Here is a 21713-nt window from a genome sequence, read left to right as displayed (position 1 = left end):
ATGTATTTAACTTGGATGGTATATGGATTTTGATTTCCCTCACATTTTTTCAGGTGTTTTTTTTAAAAAACCTTGAAATATATTAATAAACTCCAAACGTTCCATAAGCCCTAGGCCAGTATTTCTCAACCTTGGCAACTTTATGATGTGTGGATTTCAAGTCCCATAATTCCCCAGCTAGCATGCTGCCAAGGTTGAGAAACACAGCCCTGGGCACTGTTAATAATATGAGCATACCACAGTAATATATTCGTATCCGCTTTTTGATGAAAGTGCACAAGATAACTGAGGTTTATGATTGAATTGTACTGAAACCTGAAAACATATTAATCAAATATGTCCTTTAAGGGTTAGCTGCAAGGTAATTCATATTATCTTATTAAGTCATGGTATGTTTAATCATAATTTACTGAAACAGTCACAAGAGACTGGTTCACATAATACGCTAAACCAGCAAACCAATAATATGTAGTATGTATGTATGTATGTATGTATGTATGTATGTATGTATGAAATCTCACCATGTGTAAACCTAGCTGTTACCAGATATCTTATATTTTTCAAGGGCATGTGGTTTGTTTAGGCTCATCATGTTGTATGAACCTACTCAATATGATTGCATTAACTACTCAACTGTGTCTTATTCATAAAATCAGGATGAAACAAAGCATGGTTTACAATCGTATATAAATCTGTCCCACAGGCTCCAGCCAGAACTCTGATAACTGCCTTCTGAATGACAGCTTTGAAGCTATCATTAAAGACACAAGCCATCTAGAACACTTCATATTAATCTGTCCTGGAAGTGATTAGGCAGGCCAGTTTCTCCAGAAATGAGCACAGCCAAAACAGAGGCAGCATTCATGTCCCATGAAGTTAATTATTGAATTAACATGTTTTCTGAGCTTGCAAATACAGTATATGAAATCATCAACTAACCAAATATGCTAGTCTTGTACAATATACAAGATGAAAAGCAGTGACTTGGTTAAGTATGTAGCATGACTACAGATACAAAGCTGTAGAAGGCAATAGTGGATTGTTTAGCAATAAGCTTCAGGCTGTAAAGTTGCTGCTTTAAGGATGAATGGAAATTCCCACGCAGGGGGTGTAACTCTATTCTATGTTTTCAGAATGCCCAACTCACTATAGCTCCATTTTCAATCAATCATTTCTTGGCTCAACTTGGTCTTACTGTACAATATACTGCATGTACTGAGCCACCATCCTTCCCCAATACTATTGTTTGGGCAATAGGCAAATTCATTTATTTGAATTGATCAACCACATGTTGAGTAATAAAGGAAGGAAGAGTTCAAAGAAGAACAGCTCATGAAAATATTATGCTTTAAATATAATCATCTTAAGGATTTGAGGAGGGAGGGAGAAAATCAAAGAACACCCCAAAAGTGGACTTCTCCAGCAACTCGATGGAACAGTGAATGTGTGTTTGTGGATATTTTTAAGAAATATTTTAATGTTATACATTATATCGGTGACATTGGAAACAAGTGTATCCAGAAAAGCAGAAATAAATAAATAAGTCAATTGCAACACATTGCTCACTTCAGTTGTTCTCGGAATACAAGTTGGGTTGGATCAGGTTAATGTTTGCATAAGAGATTATCAAACAACTGCAAGGCTATAGACTATACTAAGAAATTGAAAAATGATCTGGGAAGAAACTTATAGCTAACTTTTCAATCCTGTTCACACAAAAACTACACTGGTACAGCCATGCAATCACCAGAAGTCATATTTGACACAAAGAAAACTTTGCCTTTCAGTGGTATACAGAACCTCATTGTATATCATTATAAAAATGTCATAGCCACGTTGATAACAAAGTTTCTTATTTATCCATTTTGCCTTCCTACAATAACTATCACATCCTCACTAACTCTGAAGAATAAGTTGGGCAGTATGAAATATCAATCTTACATTCATCCATTTAAATAAAGGCAGTTCTGAAAGTCTAGGTCCAGAGAGGTGTGTGTGAGCACACAGGCACATACACACACACTCCTCGCAAAATAACAGAATAACACATAAGAGACCTTGGAAGTCTTCTAGCCCACCCCCCTACTCAGGCCCAACACCCTGCCTATGGGCTGTGTTAAATCAGGATGGAGCATTGTAACTACAGAACTCTATGCTCCTTACTCCTTGGCCATATTGGATGGGACTCCTGGGAGCTGTAGTTCAGCAGCACCTGGAAACCCACCGACAGCTGTCCCGTGCTATTGTGAGTTTAGGATCACACCGAGTGCAATGAGACTCTACTGCTTCAGGTAAACAAAATGCACGCGGGGAATAAAGACGTCCCTTCCTGATCCATATTTGGCACTGCAAGAAGGGAGATGAAGCTGTAACGTACAGGTTCAAATCTTGTAGTCACTTACTCTCTGTGTTAGATGTATGGGGAGGAGGAGGCGGGACAGACGGTGTGGAGGGAAGCTGTCAACCAACATCTAATAAACCAACTTTTTTCCCCCACTGATAAACCGAGGGTGTGGGGGTGAGAGCTGAAAATGGCATCCTTCAATCCTGTTCATGGAAGGAAAATGTTCCCAACCTCAGCCTCTTAAAGAAGGACGCTCTCATTCGGAAAGAGAGGGGTGGGGAAAGGGAAAAGATGAAAGATCACGAGTTTCTGAATTTCCCTCGGCTGGACTTTTTGAAAGCCATTCCGACTTCGCCGAACTTCATTCTCTGTCGGCTGGGGATTGGTCAATCGGAGCTGAAACTCCACCCACCCTCTTTCCAAATCCCTCTCCCGTGTCCGTCGCTTGACTCTTGCTTCTTTATGTCCGCGGAGAAGGGACGGCGACGAGAAAAAGGAAAGAAAAAAAGGGGGGGGGGAGAGGCTACGATTGAGGGACTTTTAACGTCACTGGCATTAAGAGCCCCTCCGCTGGCTGCGGTGCTAAAAGAGAGTTTCCAGAACTCCTGTTTTCTCTCCGGCAAGTTTTCTTCAGTGGAAAAAAAAAAGACTTAAGAAAATTCAGAAAGGCGACAATCTGTGTGGTTTCCTCGCCACCCCCTCCAGGACAGGTAAATTCTGAAGATTAGAATTTAAAGTTTTTATACACTCGGCAAGTCGCGGGTAAATTTTAGTACGTTGTGCGGAGGAATGTGGGAAAGGGAGAGGAGGAGGGAAAAGAAATTATGGGGTAGAGCTGGAAAGGTTGAAGAAGACATTGAAAGAGATGAAGGTTATGGTGGTGATGGAGATGGGACAAGGAAATTAAGGGGAAGAAGAAGTAAATGGCCCCATACATACATACATACATACATGTGTGTGTGTGTGTGTGTGTGTATATGTATATGTATATGTGTGTATATATATATGTATGTATGTATGTATATGTATATGTATATGTATATGTATATGTATATGTATATGTATATGTATGTAGGGGACCGTGAGAAAGGGTAGCAGAATGAGGAACGAAGAAAAGATAGTAAGATGGAGAAATGGTTTGAGTCCAAGACAGATGTACCATGTGGAGCAGTCAGGGGTGGAAAAAGAATAACTGCTGAGGTAGAAATTGTGGTGTATGTGTGTGTGTAAAATCGGTGGGATTTTATATCATACGCTTGAAGGAATAGGACTCCTTAACTTTTTCAAGCATGAAACAGAATTTCTTTTTAACTGTACAGTGTGGAGTGTGATCATGTGAATAGAACTAAGTACAGTAGTACTTTAAGATGCCAGACTCAAACATGAGCCTGTCTGGAAAAAAAGTATTCCACACACACACACACAAATGTTCATACACAGAGAGAGAGAGAGAGAGAGAGAGAGAGAGAGAGAGAGAGAGAGAAACCTCTCATGTTTCTGCTGTGGCTTATGAGTCTAATTTCTTAGGCCTGGAAGCAACTAGAGATCTTCCAGATGTTGGTAGTTCCACTTCTAGACAGCATTTTAATTTAGTGTTTAACTAAATAGCTTATGTTTTAATTGCTGACTTGCTAGTGAAAATTAGCAAGAAAGCAGTCCTTCCAGCAAATATTCTGGATTTCATCTCAAAACTGGAATACAGCAGGATTAGATCCTTTTCAGACTATCCAGACTCTCTTTCCACTTTTTATATTCCTATCTTTGGGGGTGGCTTGGATTGCAGATATCCCAATCAAAGAGCCATCTGGACCTTTTCCTTCCATTTTTGTTCATTTGTTTGCTAGAACCCTTTTTTCAAAGTAGTGTTTCTGGTTGAGCCTTTGAACTTGTAAACTGAAATACATTCTAGTGCTAACAGGCTGTTCATGTTTTGTGTAACTATGACCGTCTGGATAACAGACAGGAATTTTCTAAAACAAAAGAAAACGCTGATCATAGTTTCTAATTTCACTCCTAATTGTTTTAGGATTCTTGTATCAAGGCAAGACAGGAATAAAACAAACCTGTTGTTCAAGAATGCCTTTTAACTTTGAGAAATTAAGATAACTTTGCCCAACTCATCACCCTCCATATGTGTTATGTTTTTTCCCCTTCATCTGTGGCTGGGTTGAGTAGGCATGATGAAGATTATTGTGTGTTACATCTGGGGGAGGGGGATTTGAAGTGGACAAATCAGTGTGGACACTGGCGAAAGCAATAAAAGAGATGTAAAACAATAAGTGCTATTTAGAGTCACATTTGGAAGTAAACAGCATTAGATTAAGTAGTAAAGTAAACAATCTTATGAGAAGAAAGGGGAGGGGAGGGAGGGAGGGAGGGAGGGAGGGAGGGAGGGAGGACCCCAAGGTAATTCTGGAATCAGGTAGCACCTAAACCAAATAAATTAATTAAATTAAAAGATGGATGGAGAGAGAGAGAGAAAGAGAGACAGATGCCAATGCAGCCATTGTTTATCTGTATAAACTTTCCTTACACAAAAGAATAACTAGATTTTGGGTTCCTGATAAATTCAAAGGAATAGGAAGAACTTTTGTTGATTATGTTGCTCCCGGGGAGCAGAGTTTGGGAGAGTCCCTGCAGTAGCAATTTAGGCTGGTTGGCAGGAAAAAGAAGGAAAGGAGGAGCAAAACCAAAGACGGATGATAAGGAGGCACATAAAGCTGTGGCTTTTGGAAGAAGCCAAAGTTCTCTAGCAAGAGCAGGCTGAGGTGGCTGCTGGCAATGGGGCATCAAATCCAAAAGAAAGCAATGCTTTTGAGTTTCTGAAAGTTGTGCTGGTTAAATAAGAGTTTGTGTCAAGAAACAGAAAATAATCTCCTGCTTGGCCTGTCACAGCTTTGGAGCAGATTCCACCTACAAGTATCTTCCTCTCCTCTTTTGCTTCCGTCTTCTCCACCCCTATCTCCTATCAGCATTTTGTTTCATATTTCAGCATATCCTGAATGCCATCACTCTGCTAAACAAATAATTCCCTCAACCCTGTCAAATTATTTACTAAATCTGCAGTACTACTAATCTCATCATTCCCATCACCCGTCTCCTTCCATTTATGACTATATGACTGTAAATTTGTTGCTTGTATCCTTATGATTTATATTGATATTGATTCCTGATTGCTTATTTGTACCCTATGACTATCATTAAGTGTTGTACCTTAACATTCTTGATGAACGTATCTTTTCTTTTATGTACACTGAGAGCGTATGCACCAAGACAAGTGTGTGTCCAATCACACTTGGCCAATAAAAAATTCTATTCTATTCTATTGTCATGATGATATTAGTGAGATCTGCTAGGCCTCAGTGAAAGGAGGGTGATGGAAGGTAACTGAGATGAGATGGAGAAAAGTCACAATTCTTGTGGATTGTTTAGAGAAGGACAAAAAAAAAATCATAGCTTTTCCCACTAGCATGGGCAAATTTTAATCTCCCTTCCAGGAAAGAAAATTGATAGTTTTGGCTACTTTTCAGTAAAATACAAGTCTGATACAGTTAAGCAGGATCCAACTAGAACAGCTTTTCCTGATCCATGTAATAGATTGGTTATCTATCCTACCATTGTAGAGGGTCATATGTATTTAGTCTTGTTGTTTCCCTTATACTCATCAGAAGAAAGGAAGACCTGTGACATCATTACTGACAAGGGACACAAGGGATGCTACCTACCTCTCCCTCTTCGTGTGACATGTCCTGCAAAAATGTGTTACTTGATTGGGTGTAGGGAACCACCATGGACATAACTTGGAGAAGGCATCCAAACACCTTTAGAACAACAACAGGTACAGAAGCAATGGGTTATGCCCAAGAGCTGGGAGAGGTAGTAGAAAAAGATTCAAATTGGCTTCCCTCTGACTTCCTGGAATATAAGAGAGAGGATAGTCCCAAAGATGCTTTTTCAAAAGGCATCTGGACTTTCTGGTTTTTCTTTGAAGACATTTCGTTTCTCATTCAAAAAGCTTCTTCAGCTCTGAGCTGACACAGCTCCTTGGATGAGAAGTGAAACATCTTCAAAGAAAAACCAGAAAGTCCAGTTGCCTCTTGAAAAAGCACCTTTGGGACAACCATGACCTGGATGACTGTGAATCTCCATAGACATGAGAGAGGGATAGGAAAAACAGAGGCATCTATACTTCTATTAGTATAGATTATCTCAATAAAGTATAGTTCTAGCTTTCCTGGGAGTCAGTTCTTGTTCTGTTCTACCTCATTGGGTCAAAGAGCCCCCATCCCCAAATATGCATGGGGATGAAATCCAGCAAGATGTCCCAATTACTCCTATCACCTATATGTATGCAATCCTTTTATTATGTTTTGATATGCATGTTTCCTCCTAGGGAGAAAAGCTATGGTAAACTTAGACAGCATAGTAAAAAGCAGAGACATCACCCTGCCAACAAAAGTGCGTATAGTCAAGGCTATGGTTTTTCCAGTTGCAATGTATGGCTGTGAAAGTTGGACCATAAGGAAGACTGAGCCCCAAAGAATTGAAGCCTTTGAACTACGATGCTGAAGAAGACTCCTGCGAGTCCCTTGGACTGCAAGACGATCAAACCAGTCAGTCTTAGAGGAGATCAACCCTGACTGCTCTTTAGAAGGTTAGATCCTGAAGATGAAACTCAAATACTTTGCCCACCTAATGAGAAGGAAGGACTCACTAGAGAAGAGCCTAATGCTGGGAACAACTGAGGGCAAAAGAAGAAGGGGACAGCAGAGAATGAGGTGGCTGGATGGAGACACTGAAGCAGTTGGTGTGAGCTTAAATGGTGGTGGGGAGGGTAGAGGACAGGAAGGCCTGAAGGAAAGTTGTCCATGGGGTCACGATGGGTCGGACTCGCAACTAACAGCAACAAATGCATGTTTCCATCAGCCTAGGGGACCATTACTTTCTTCTGTTTATGTGTATAGGCTAAACTTACAGGCCACTAAAACACTGAACTGCTTCTTTGCAACCCAATCACATTCCCCTTAAAAAGCAGTTAGTATGTGCCATAAATTCCAACTGAACTTACTCAGGTTTTTTTTTTAATATTTGCCAGCTTCTAAACTTAGTAGATAAGAGTAACCCTGAATGAACAAATAGAGCAAGAAAAAAAAAGGAAAAACACACAGAGCTGGGACACCACTTAGTGATTCAGTAGCTATTCCTGCTCTGCCTTTCTGACTTTTCCAAGGTGAGCCACAACATAGAAAACAAAGGAGACATTTGAAGAGATTTCTGGATATAGTTAAGTCAGCACAATGGGGGAGAGAACATTTTCCACTGAGAAAAGTGTATAAAGAAGCATTTCATTAAGCCAGTACATTAATAATGTGCAAATGCTAGTAATATTTCAAATATCTGGCACTTTAAAATGTTGGATATTGAGCAAAAACAGATGCATGTGGGCTTAAGTACATGCCAGTCAGTGTGTAGTGTTGTATAGACTTTGGTTCACCAAAGCAGTATCTATGCAGGATTGTTTCCATGTTCAAAGAGTTAGTTTGTAAAATAGCTTTCCTATCCTGATGCTCTCCAGATGTGACACTATAATCCCAATATTCCAGCAACCAATTACACTTATGGAAACACTGAATGTTGTCACAAAGTCCTAACTACTTGAAAGGATTGGATCAACTATAAGCACATCTGGCCAGGGCATCTTCATTATTGAAATCAGGAATAGGAAAGAAGAATTTTGCTTTCCTCAACCAGATGTCCTTGGATGTATTTAACTACAACTTTTGTAATATTTGGCTAACATTTGGATAATGGCAAATAGCATCATGGTGACTGTACCATTGAGGGCAATGGCAGGTGGCAGTGCTGGGTTCAGGAGTTAAGCATGGTCAGATGTGGTTTGTACTGGAAGGGAAGACAACCAGGAAATCTCAGGATTTTGGGGAAGACTGAGAATTTTTTAAATATTATTTCATTATTTATTTATTTAGTGAATTTATTTGCTACCCATCTCTTAATGAAATGACTCTGGGAGGCTTCCAGCATTAAACCATTAAAATCCTGGCAAATATCTCTAAAACAATAAAAATAGAAACCCCAATCAAGATAAAATTGTAGTTAAAAGATGGAGAGGGAGGGAACAGGATTCTTGGGATGGAAGGTGAGTTTGCTTTTTAATTCAACTACCACTGCTCCTCCGTTTGGGCCTCAAGCCATCTGGCAAAGCCTGGACTTCAGGCTCTTGCAGAAGGTCAGATGGGTGAGAGCCAATCTCATCGGAGGGGGCAAGGATGTTCCAAAGGGCAGAAACCACAGCAGAGAAGGCCCTTTTCCTGGACCCCACCAGCCGGAATTCCTTGACCGAAGGGGTTCACAGCATGGGTCCTCTGCTGGTGTGAATAGGGAAGGCTAGTTCCAGTGAGGTGAGATAATTTCTCAAATAACCTGGATTCATGCCATGCAGGCCTTTAAAGGTAATATCCAACACCTCGAATTGTAGCCAGAAGCAGACCAGCGGCAAGTGTAGCTCGCACTGTGGTGTAACATGGGTCATCCTAGGGACCCCAAGAATTGCCTGCACCGCCATACTCCGCATCAGTTGAAAATATACACTGGGAGAGTATCCTGGGAGAAAAAACAAGAACAAACTGTTTGATAAGAAAACTGCATGGATTGGATATGTCTGTAAGTCATCAAAAGTTGACTTTGACTTGACGGTATCCTAACTACTTTACTTTGCCCCAGAATCCCATGTTAGGAAAAGATCCTCTTAAGTCACATATAGCTAGGATAGGGATCAGAGGCTCTGCAGAAAAAGAGTTGGGAAATTCTTGCAAGATGATGCATCCCCGGCCAATCATTTGCCTCTGACCTGGAGGGTACAGACATAGAGATATAGCGTATTGCAGCAAATTCTGCCATCAAGCTCTATTTCAACCTAACAATAATTCCAGCCAACATTACAGAGGAGGCAAAGAAGAAAGTCATTTCACCTATTAATATGTAATCTCTCTAGAACTGTTTGATCAACTGCACAGTGTGTTAAATACAAATGTAAATGTTGCAGACAGAAAACCATCTCTGCCACCTGGTGGAGGACTCCAGAAGGAATCTGCTCAATGTACTATGTAACTTTTCTCTTCCTAACCTTGTGCGTTGTACTTTCATCACAGACTAGGCAGCGTCCACTTTCAAATTCATCGTTTTTTAAAATAGTTTGGGAACTTCAACTATGACTTTGTCTCTTTTATCTTCTCTGTAGGATGCTGTGTGGCAACAATCCAGGCTCGGGACATGAGATGTGAGACTCCCACTGTGGCCCTTGTTACTTGCTGCCCCCATGGTTTTGCTGCTTCTTACAAAAGAAATTGAGAAATTGAGAAAGAGAGATGGTGGAAGACGGATCAGCTCAATAATATTGATTTTCCAGCTTTGCACACATTGAGTCAGACAAGTGCAAACACTGTTTTAATGACCATTGCTGTTCAAAGAGAGAAACCGGGATGCTCCTTCAAACCTTCAAGAAAAAAATCAGATAAGTAGCTACATGAAAACTCTGAAAGGTCACTATCAAATTGGACCGGGGAGAACAGTGCAAATTAGGCAACATTGTCCTGGAAGAAACCCAGAAGTTCCACGATAGACCTATTTTTTTAAATTCTTTGTTAAATAGTCTAGAAGAAAGAAGAACAGCGAAAGAAAACATAAGCAATGGGGGCTGCAGGTGTGTGACCATTCTTAAGTTACACCCGTACACTTCCAGATTAACATCAACCTTTTCTGAAGGACACATTGAATTTCTGGGTTGGGTTTTTGTCAATTGGCCAGGAAATGAGTCTTGGAAAGCTACCCGTGATTGGCTGGGTGTCTGGCTCACACAGCAAACGTCGATTCAAAACAGAGTTGACCCCAGACATGATCAGCCCACCACTGGGGGACTTTCGTCACACCATGCATGTGGGACGTGGTGGTGATGCCTTTGGAGACACCTCTTTCCTTAGGAACCATGGTGGAGAGGAAGTCAAACCCCACAATTTCTTTGCTCGGACATTGTGGCATGTCAGGAGGAGCCCGCTAAGGAACCGGGGAAGCCGAAACAGGGATCAGGGCTCTTCTGCACCTCCTGCCATCTCACCCATCATCAAGAATGCCGTGTCACTGCCTCAGCTCAATCAGAGTCACTATGACAGCGATGATCTTGGTGTAGCATTTGCCTTCAAGAAACCCCCAACGAGCTTCTCTGACTATGGTAGGTGGCTTCTAAGGTAACTCATTTGAGTCAAATGGGTTATCTTGCTTTAGGTATTCATTCTTTCTGTGCTTTGGTTTATTTAGATCAATGTTTCTCGACTTCGACAACTTTAAGATGGGTGGACTTCAGTTCCCAGAATCCCCTTGCCAGCATGGTTGGCTAGAGAATTCTGGAAGTTGAAGTCCACACGTCTTAAAGTTTCCAAGGTTGAGGAACACTGACTTAGATACACGACAAAAACATTTCATAAGCACACTCAAATAGACATTTCAATAATATTTTTAGAAGTCTATACTTTTTGGATTGACAAGTGCCATACTGCAGTATGTGTTTAAGGGAAGTCTATCACACATTATCTTACATTACAGTTTCTACCATTCTCTGCTGCAGTAATTTTCTTTTCTCGGTCTCCCATTCTTTTCTTGAAAACAGATTTGTAATATGTGATTACCAAATCATTATTTTGAATAATATACTGGCTCTTAAATCGTAGCATTGTCTTAGTACATATTCAAATGACATCTTTGAAGAGTTCCTCAAAGGCTTTGCAACAAGAAGTTCCTATAAGTATATAAGTCTATTTTTTTTAAAAAAGTATAAAATAAAAGACTGAAAATGGAGTGTTTCTAGTAAGAAATCACAATGTGACTCATAGCTTTCAGATGTCCTTTTTGTGGCCTTTCAGCCAAGTGCCAGCAGGCATCTGAGAGTGCTTTAAAGTTTCATCAATTTTTTTTGTCCGGTGGTTCTTCTGCTACATATTTTCAAGTCTACACAAATTTTATAAGTCATATGTTTCCAGAATGTACTTGGTATTTTCCTGGAATGATAACGATAAGGCCAGAAATAGCTACAATTATTTTCTGGTTTACCCAACAATCCATAGACAGCAGATTAGAAATGGGAAGTGTGGTTATAAATGGAAAGGAAAGGGAAGGGGTGGGGTCATCTCAAATGGCAACTATGCATGAGATTGGCAAGTGCAACCAAAATGAAGCAAGTATGTTGTGAACAGTCTAGAAACTGCAAAAATAATATTGTTAGAGCAACTTTTGCTGCAGAATAAACACCAGTACAGATGGTCTCCCATGCCAATTATTTCTTAATGCTTAATATATCTTCAGCATCCTTGTTTATCTATTTGCTAATAACTTTTATTTTTATCTATTACTATATTGTTTATTCTAAATCAAAACCTTACCATCTGCAGTTGAGTAAACTACATCAGTGGTACATAATCAAAATAAACTTTGGAAGAATTAACTTGATAAAAAACAGAACAGAAATAATTCAGAGCAATAAGATCTACCTGGAAGGAGGGGGGTATAAGGTGGCAACATAACCTTAAATTTTAAAAGTGAACAGAATGTAAAAAGCTATTGCTAAGCTCTAAATAACCAGCAACTAAGAATTTTGCAATCAGAATAAATTGAGACCTAGGATATGTTCAACATTGACGTGAGAAATGGCTACCTGTGTACAAATTCTGCATCAGGAAGACAGAATCCCTGGAAAAGAAGGGCCTTCCAACTCTCATATAGAAATACATGGCTACAATCAGCCTATGTACTATATAAGCCAGGCATTTCTCCATGCGTAGGTCACTTCACTTTATGCTGGATGTAAACAGAGGGATAGGAGAAAAAATAAGATGTGATCTCTCTCCACTTATAAAAATGCACATTGCATACCTCCTGATTATAGCTTTTTAGACTTGTCTGTAACTGCATGTAGACATCAACGCATACCTATGTTGCAAAGGGTTGATGGATAAGTGTGGGTTGCAGAAGGTTGCAGACAGGCTGATTGTTGTGACCCAAGCCCAAGTAGGTAGTAAGAAACTCAGTCCGTGAAAAAACGAACAAACTTTATTCGAACTGCTGAGAATTACTTCATTCCCAGCGTCGTTCAACTCAAATTAAAACAAATGCCTCCCAACGCAAATTCCTCAGTCCTATCGCAAACCTTGGTCCAATTAGGAAAATTGCCAAAGGTCTTTCTTGGCAAACATTCAGAAGTCACAAAAATAAATGCAAGATGTAGACAAAGCAGAAGACGAAGCTACCAACATTGCTTTCTGGCAAAGCCCAAATGCCCTTACTGGTCTGTTTTAAGCCTTATGGGAGGGGCCAATTGTCTCTTAGCCTTACTCCCTAGTTATTCTTTTTGCTTGAGCTGCTCTTGCCTTCTGGCAGCTCTTCTCGTGTGCATTAGAAACAGGCTCCTCCTGTTCCTCTGCCTCTGGAGGCCCTGGAGTCCACACCTCACTCCCCGATGGCCCTGGCATCACCTCAGCCTCATCACTGTCTGACTCCATTGCCAGCTCCGCAGACTGCTGGCTGACCACAACACTGATGCACATATTTCCCATATCTCAACTACATGTTTTGCTGAGATGTGCATCCTGCATGCTGATTTACTGATCCAACTTCCTGTTGGCTTGGCTATTTGAGCATCCTCTAGCTAGAACATTCAAATTCACAGAAATATAAATGCAACAGCTATGCAACTATCTCTGGACAGGCAGACACATATGTTCCCCGACAAGTAGCGACTCTGACGTCTACTCCAGGCTAATGGCTTTAATGCTGTAAATGTATTTGATTAGCATCATCTCAAATGAGATGCTTTGTTCCACTGATTTCACCTGAACCACATTGGAATCCTTTTCAGCTGAAATTGGTGTAACAATAAAATACTTTGAATCAAAAAATAGATCATGACTTTGACATTGAGCTTTCAGAAGTTGGACATTTCATTACTCCACTGTAAACAAAGAATTAACTCTGGATCTATGCTAATACATGCAATGACATATGTCTATTTGGAGATTTGGTAAATATGTCAAAAGAAAAGTTATTCAGAGCAATGGAGAAAAATCATCATCAAAGGTTTTGGGGTTTTTTTTAAACTAGTTTTGGAAGTTAAGTCTTAATGAGCAAATGCAATCAGACATGCATCAGTGGAAACAGATCTGGGATCAGGTTATAAATCTGTGCTGTTTTGCTAGGTTTGAGTAGATAGATATGAAAGATGTTGGGAAGATTAGTGCTGGAAACATGGCCTGTGTTGAGCAAGGGAATTTGTATTCAATACAGAATGCCAAGCAAGCAGCTGATAGGAAAAGAAAAGAATCTGTATGTAAAGGAAGGAATTTATGAAACAGGAATATTTGGATCACGAGAGGAAACCAGAATGAAGTAGAACAGATCTCCTCCCGTGTCAAATGCTAAACCTAGATGTTGCTCATATGTTTCCAGACAATCTTCTGTGCACCCACCTAATCAACATAGGAATAGAATTGGACACAGAATAGTCCAATTCTGATCTCAACTCAAAACAGTGGAACATGTTCAGGTTTTATGCTGTTTAATTGGCAGCTGCTTTCTTTACCTCCTGTGGTGTCTGCATCTGCAGTAGAAAACTGCAGCATTTGCATTGAGGTGGGACCAGGAGAATCACTCTGAGCAACTGCAGCTGTACAGTTATCTTTGCCCACATTGCCAGTCTAGTCTTCTTGTTCTTTCCCCGGCTTTCTTCAAAAGAGACACGCGACAATGCTGCCCTCTGTTGTACATGATGAATTGTGCAGTTGTTGCAATAATCACATTCCCCTTTCCAGCTTTTTACACTTTATCATCCCTCCTAGCTGCAAATTCCAGCTTCATGAGCAAAGTGCAGAAAAGATAAGGTTAACCAATCATTTAGAGAGAAAACTAGTTCCCCATTTTTTCTGCTTTTATCCATTCGATCTTCAGAGTGTAATCAAACCTGCGGTTCCATTGCTCCCAATGTATTTGCTCTCTAAATAAGCATGACCAATATTTCATTGCCCAGGCCAGCTGCCTCTGATGCATAATTCATACTGCTCTTAGAATTACATGTTTAGCAACAGGCAGGAGGATATTCACAGAAGATCTTGACTAAGGCAGTGCCTATGTACCTAAGGCATCTTTATTCCAAAGATGAGAATGAGTGAAATGTGCCTTGGAAAATTAAGTAAGCAGACTGTACCATCATAAGATCATTTATTATGCTTTTTAAATAAAAAAGCAGGGTGTAAATATTTTAAAATAAAACAAAGGGTCAATGTGATGGAATGTGTACCTGGAGAAGAGCTTTGGCAGCACAGGACTTTCCTCGGGAGAAGGCAGTAAATTCTGTCAGAGGCCCAGATTAAGAGACTGCACAGTCCTGAGCTGGATGGGGACGGAGGTAGAGGTTCTGAGTAACCACACCCTAGAATCTCTCAGGATATATCTAGTAGGTTATAGCTTTAGTTTGGCAAGATTCTGTCAGATTAGAGGCAGAAGATTCTGTCAGATTAGAGGCAAGATTAGATATAAGCAAATAAAGAATTGAATTTGATTGGATTTCGGTGTGTGGGCTCTGGGTTTGGACTTGACAGTCAGCTAGATCTGTCTTTACCAATAATCTCTTTTCCCCGTAGAGACCACCCAAGATTTTTATAGGATGTTCATAGACTTCCTTGGTTCCTCCTGGCACATGTTTCTTTGGCAACTGATATTCAAAACATAATGCTTCCCACAATATAAATCAGGGGTCTCCAACCTTGGCAACTTTTAGACTTGTGGACTTGTGGACTTCAACTCCCAGAACTCCTCAGCCAGCAAAGCTGGCTGAGGAACTCTGGGAGTTGAAGTCCACAAGTCTGAAAGTTGCCAAGGTTGGAGACCCCTTATATAAATAATACACAGCCTTGAAGGCACCATGTTTGGAAAGACTGCTCTATGAAGACAATCTAGCACTTTTTATATTTAATGGAAGATCTGTCACATTATCCCTTTCATTCTTTCTGCCAATATGTGACATAGAGTAATACTGATTAAGGATAGGAGGACAAATGAGCCAGAATGTCACAAAATAGCCTACTTTGCATCTTTTAGATACGAGAAATCCCATTGTTCAGGAATCATAATCAGAACTCGCACAGCAGATTGAACAAGGTTAAAATTAAAATGAACAATAAATCACCGTTTCTGGTTCAATACGTTATGATATTCTGCCAATGGGTTAGCACTTTGTAATATCAGGCGCAGGGGCATTCCAGAGGGAGGGGCAGCAAATGACATCATGTATGTGTTCATATTAACCCACAACAGCCATGACTTACAAACTGATGTTAAATGGCATGCTGCCAGCATGTAACAGAACTATTTTTATGATGATGTTAATATTCCTGATTATGGGCCCCATGAGTTTATATATTTTTAAGAGTATAGTATGTCTTCAGTTTTAGTCTAGAAATAGAATACATATATGCCATGTGGAAATAGACACAAGATGTATGCCATAAAATGGGAAAACAGACACAGAAATGTAATATAACGCTCTAATTCTGAACCTGTTTCTATATATTTCCTTTACTGGCTCTGGGAGTTCACTGTTGAAGAATGGCTCCTAGGTTAACTCAGGGATGAAAAATTTGCTCTTGGCACCAAGCACAGTTCATTAGGAACAGCTCACAATCCCCTGAGCTGTGACCAATTTGCATATTTTAGCTGTATGCTATTAACACAAATGTGCATGAGGTGGCAAATGTGAATCAATGTTAGTCTGGCATGGTGCACTTGCTCCACAATAGTCTTATCCTGAAATGGTAATCTCTTGCAGAGAAATCTTGACTAAGCACTAAGAGGAAGAAATAACTCACCTCTCTACCTTGCTCTCTCGTCTCCTCCCCACCACATCCAAAAAAAAAACTACATTTGTGGGCTTAAAGAAAAAAAGAACCATTTTGAAATCTGATCCTAGAAATCCCAGGTGCAGTCAAATATATATGATTGGTTTTCATTTCCTTGATTATTATTATTTTTTGCCTTTAACCCAATTGCTGTCACATTGTCAGCCTTTTGCCCAGATATTTGCAACATGAAAGCTACAGTTATGAATAGGGTACATGAAAAACCTCTAGTTTCCCTAGCAGGGGTGAAATGCTCCCGGTTCGGACCGGATCGGCTGATCTGGTAGTGATGGCGGCAGGTGGTTCAGAGAACCGGTAGCAAATATCCCTGCCCCCCCCACATGCCCAGCTGAGCCGCGCGACCATCAGGTTTTTTTTTTACTTTTAAAAGAATTTTTCCTTCGGCCAAAAAAATGCTTTTAAAAGTAAAAAAAAAAGCCTCTGATGATCGTGCGGCTCAGCTGGGATCATCAGAGCCTTTTAAAAGAATTTTTTCTACAACCTATTCGGCCAAAGAGGTTGTAAAATATGCTTTTAAAAGGCTCTGGCGATCCCAGCTGAGCTGCACAATCATCAGAGGCTTTTTTTTCTTTTAAAGGCAAAAAAAATGCTTTTAAAAGAAAACAAAAGCCTCTGAAGATTAGGCAACTCAGCTGGGATTGTCAGAGCCTTTTAAAAACATTTTTTCTACAACATAAAAATGCTTTTAAAAGTAAAAAAAAACAAAAGTCGACCACGCCCACCCAGTCACATTACCCCACCACCAAGCGACACCCACAGAACTGGTAGTAACAAATTTTACATTTCATCACTGCCTAGAATTATGAAATAATATCGACCTGCCCTCATAATATTTCACATTCCACAAATATAGAACTGTCACCTTCCGCTATAACAGATAATGCAGAGTAGTAGTTTTCTTTTTTTCTTTTTCTCATTATTGATTTCATTGTCTTTTAGGATTAGAATCTGGATTCTGCACCATTCCACGTGTTCCCCGGTCTGAGAAGCCTCCTGAGAGCTGCCATCCTGCTGAGTCGGCATTGCAGCGTTCAGATTCCTTGCTGTCTTTCCGCCTGGATCTTGGCCCCTCTCTCATGAGCGAACTTCTTCATGTCATCAGCTTCTCAGGAAGCAACAGCTTTGACTGCAAGGAAAAGAAAGAAAGCGAAGAGAGTAAACGCCCAAGCAGCAGTGAGTCTCATTCTTCCCTTCATATCAAGAGCAACTGGTCAGAGGATTCACTACCTGAGAAGTCAGAATCTCGTCATGGTAATGGTGAAGAAAGCCAAAACGTATCGAGCCTTTTGGATTACTCCGAGCTTAGATCACCCTTGGGACATTTGGCCTATGCCAATGGAGATTCTCATTCTATAGAGATGTCTGAGGAAGGATCTCCCTGTTTGAGAAGCCGGAGTTCTAGTTCTGAACTGGAGGCAGTGCCAAAAGAGACCTATGGGCAAAAAGGGCACCACAAGGACTGTAATATGGAAGCAAGAGAATTCAACCATGCTGCCCGTGTCTTAGCATGCCATTATGGGGCAGGAAGCACCTACTGCAGTCCATCTCCCCAAGAAGATCGAAGGAGACAAGCCTCATGGGAAAGCCCAACTGCCAACTCATGGAACTTGAAAGTAGGTGCACCTGAGCAACAGGAATATTCTACTGGGTGGCGACAAAGGGGAGAAAATGTGGAGGAGGAGGAGGACGAGGAGAACCACAGCAAGTCTGACAGTGATGAAGAAACCATTGTTAGAGAGGGACACAGTGATTCCTTTGACTATGTTGATGAGGAGGATGAAGATGAAGTTAAGGTTTGAACGGACATACATGTTCTCTTGTGGCCTCTTAGGAGATATCAGAGCAAAATGAGACAATGTAAAGCTATCTGGCATTCTGGATATGTGCAGATTCACAAGGTTAGCCTTCTTTCCAGATGATAAGTTCTATAGAGTGATAAGTTCTATCACACTTACAGAGTGCCAGGCTAGGAAAGGCAGATGGAGGACCGAAGTCATTTCTCTACCTTGGTCTCTCTCCTCCTCCTTGCTTTGTGGGTTTAAAAAAAGAAATAGAAAAAAGGAACAATTTAGAACAAACAAAAAAGTATTAATTGCTGACAGTTAAAGATGCTTATGACTTCACATGCTCCTTCCTTTCCCACTGGCTGATTGATTTCATCATAACAGATGATACCATTATTTTTCCATTCCCTAGAAATAAAAACATTTATACTTAAGAATAGAGACCACTGAGACCTTTCATATATCTATCAAATAACTATCAGGAAAAATGCCACTTAAAAAAGAAGAGTCTAGAAAAGGGAAGAGAAACCGTACCTCCATTGGGACAATATTCTCCTAACAGCCTTGCGCTGAAAATAAAGATCAACTCAACTATTTTTCCAATCCAAGATACTGGGACACCAGATAGGCAGGATGGTTCCTCTCCTCTTTTTACAAGAAATACAAAATTTGGATTGGATCTGAAACCAGTTCATCAGCACCCTGTCCATTTTTCCTGCATCAGAACTCTGATTGAGATGGGATTATTATTTGTTGTTTATTATACACCCTCAGAAGGAAATGCAATCTTAGTCTTCCAACTGATAGCATTCCAGGGAAATCTCTATGTTAAGCTTGCTGTTGTTTTATATACTTCCAGAGAGTGCACAGAATTCAGTTTATGTTATGGATCTAGTTTACTGACATGGGAGGGCTGAAATATAACTTTCCATCCTGTATCTCCTAATTCAGGCATTGGCAACGCAAAAACCTAAGTAACAGCTTGTTTCTAGCACTTACAGCTTTGCACAGCTACTGCAGCAGTTTATCCACAGTGCTTGTTCAGGAAGAAAAGGAAATTATTTCTTAAGGTAAAATCAGATTCTGAAACAGGGCTGCTTTTCATGCTTCCATGTTCCAAGAGGACAGTTTACACGTTGCCTTGGGAAGCCTTCCAGGTAGCCCCTGGATTTGCTGCTAGTGCCATATACAAGGCTGTTGCTTAGCTGAGAAAGAGGCTGAGTACTGCACAATCCCTGCAATGATTCCACTTCACAATTACGATCTATAGCGTGGCTTAAACAGGGAGGACAGCATGCATAAAGTCATCCTTGTCTGTTTCCCTTTTCATTTAAACCTCGTGGGTCTGCTACCCTGCACAACTGCATATTCTTGGAAGCAACTCTTCTCCATACTAGAGAAAGAGGGTCAATGAAATCTAAAAAGGCAGCTTTGCATGTCTTCGGCCAAATGCTCTACCAACATTAGGGTACGTGGTGGCTCAGTGGCTAAGACACTGACCTTGTCAATCAAAAGGTCGGCAGTTCAGCAGTTCAAATCCCTAGTGCCACATAACGGCATGGGCTCCGGTTACTTTTCCCAGCTTCTGCCAACCTAGCAGTTCAAAAGCACATAAAAAATGCAAGTAGAAAAATAGGGACCCCCTTTGGTGGGAAGGTAACAGCGTTCTGTGTGCCTCTGGCGTTTAGTCATGCCGGCCACAGGACCAAGGAGGCGTCTTCGGACAGCGCTGGCTCTTCGGCTTTGAAATGGAGATGAGCACCAACCCCTAGAGTCGGGAACGACTAGCACATATGTGCGAGGGGAATCTTTACCTTCTACCAATATACTTCTGCACTTCTGCCCACTGATATAAATAACTTTCATTGATCAGGCAATACTCTGACTCCCCCTTTGCCTCAAAGACCATTCAGATAACCATAAGTTATATACCAGGGGTGTCCAAAGTTTTTTTGGTGAGGGCCAAATACAGAAAAATAAGCAAAGGCCCGGGCCACACCATTGAACGGGGGGGGGGGAACACGGCTAATTTTTTGTACCAGTTCTGTGGGCGTGGCTTATTTTGGGGTGTGGCTTGGTGGTCATGTGACTGGTGGGCGTGGCTAACTGCTCATGTGACTGAGTGGATGTGGCTATGGGCATAGAAACTACTCAGAGGGCTAAAAAAAGTAATTTTTGACCAGTCCTCACACTTATGACCATCCTCACATTTATGCCCATTGCAGCATTTTTAACAACCATATCACTCATTTCACAACTGCTTCTCTTCACCACGGTTACAAGATAGGGTGCAAAATGTAAAGATAGTTGTAGGTGTGAGGACCAGTCAAAAGTGTGAGGACAGGTCAAAAATAACTTTTTCAGCCCTCTGAGTAGTCCTTATGCACAAAATGCTGCAACAGGCATAAATGATGACCGGTCATAAGTGTGAGGACTGGTCAAAAGTGTGAGAACCTGTCAGAAATCACTTTTTTCAGCCGTCTGGGTAGTCCCTATGCACAGTTTAGGCTTAAGTATATGAAAGTTTGGTGGTTGAGACACGAAGGACTTCACAGAGATGGCTATCAGTCATTCTGGATCTCAGTCTGCTTTTGTTCTGATTTAACAGAGAAAATGTTTGTTCACATATGTATGTTGAGCCGAACAGGCTCATCATTCTTTTTGCGTGGCGTCTCATCAGAGGAAACTTGGCATGATCCAAACTCTGATAGAAGTCAGGGAGGGAGAGAAGCTGATGTTGACTCTTCAGAGAATCATCACATTGCATTTCAATCAGTTCTAACTGCAGACTCTCCTCCACTTCTTCTGCATCCACCAGGAAGGGGGTCGAGAACAGCTTGATTTGTTTTTCAATGACAGAAAAATCTTGAAAACGCTGGTTGAATTCTGTCACAAGAGATGTAATTACAGAAACATATTTCTCCTTTTTAGCAGAAAGGTCTGCCTTTGGAAAAGCAGACTTGATTTCAGACAGCGCAGGGAAGTGTGCAGTTTACAATATGTGGATATCATCTTCATTTAAGGGGGGAAAATGTTTCATATTCATTCATCTTGGCCAGGGGTGTCCAAACTTGGTCTCTTTAAGACTTGTGGACTTCAACTCCCAGAGTCCCTCAGCCAGCAAAGCTGGCTGAGGAACTCTGGGAATTGAAGTCCACAAGTCTTAAAGAGACCAGGTTTGGACACCTGATCTTAACTTTGTTTTGTATTTGGTATGAACTTGAAACTCCCTTCATTATTCCCTGCCCAAGGGGTGGAGGCGCGAGGAGCCTCGCCAGGTGGCCCGAGGAAGGCGAGGGTAGAACTGCTGGGGTCGGGCATAGCCAGCAGCCTCTTTCTCGCTCGCCGTCGCCTCCTCCGCCCCCTCCCTTTGTTATTCCCTGCCCAAGGGGTGGAGGCGTGAGGAGCCTCGCCAGGCGGCCCGAGGAAGGCGAGGGTAGAACTGCTGGGGTCGGGCACGGCCAGCAGCCTCTTTCTCGCTCGCCGCCGCCTCCTCCGCCCCCTCCCTTCGTTATTCCCTGCCCAAGGGGTGGAGGCGCGAGGAGCCTCGCCAGGCGGCCCGAGGAAGGCGAGGGTAGAATGTTGGGGTCGGGCACAGCCAGCAGCCTCTTT

The 21713-nt window shown here is 41.2% G+C and overlaps 1 protein-coding gene across 3 annotated transcripts; it reads left to right on the top strand.

Annotated features, from left to right (window-relative positions):
- Positions 1-2813: 2813 nt before the first annotated feature.
- CDC42EP1 (CDC42 effector protein 1) lies at positions 2814-20101 on the top strand. 3 transcript variants are annotated; one of them, XM_058190453.1, is made up of 4 exons: positions 2814-3054; positions 6738-6998; positions 9603-10589; positions 17257-20101. In XM_058190453.1, the coding sequence occupies exons 3-4, from the start codon at positions 10172-10174 to the stop codon at positions 18114-18116; spliced, it is 1278 nt and encodes a 425-aa protein (XP_058046436.1). In that variant the 5' UTR covers positions 2814-3054; positions 6738-6998; positions 9603-10171; the 3' UTR covers positions 18117-20101. The 3 variants fall into 3 exon arrangements, with proteins under 3 accessions (XP_058046436.1, XP_058046435.1, XP_058046434.1); XM_058190452.1 differs by lacking the exon at positions 6738-6998 and adding an exon at positions 6013-6182; XM_058190451.1 differs by lacking the exon at positions 6738-6998.
- Positions 20102-21713: the final 1612 nt, after the last annotated feature.

This window comes from Ahaetulla prasina, chromosome 7 (assembly GCF_028640845.1).
Source record: "Ahaetulla prasina isolate Xishuangbanna chromosome 7, ASM2864084v1, whole genome shotgun sequence".
Classification (NCBI taxonomy): domain Eukaryota; kingdom Metazoa; phylum Chordata; class Lepidosauria; order Squamata; family Colubridae; genus Ahaetulla; species Ahaetulla prasina.
This window is presented reverse-complemented; position numbering and strand designations above follow the sequence as displayed.

Coding starts and splice junctions, on each gene's coding strand:
- CDC42EP1 (XM_058190451.1), top strand. CDS start 10,172: ATGAGTCTTGGAAAGCTACCCGTGATTGGCTGGGTGTCTGGCTCACAC. Junction 10,590..17,256: donor AACGAGCTTCTCTGACTATG/GTAGGTGGCTTC, acceptor ATTGTCTTTTAG/GATTAGAATCTGGATTCTGC.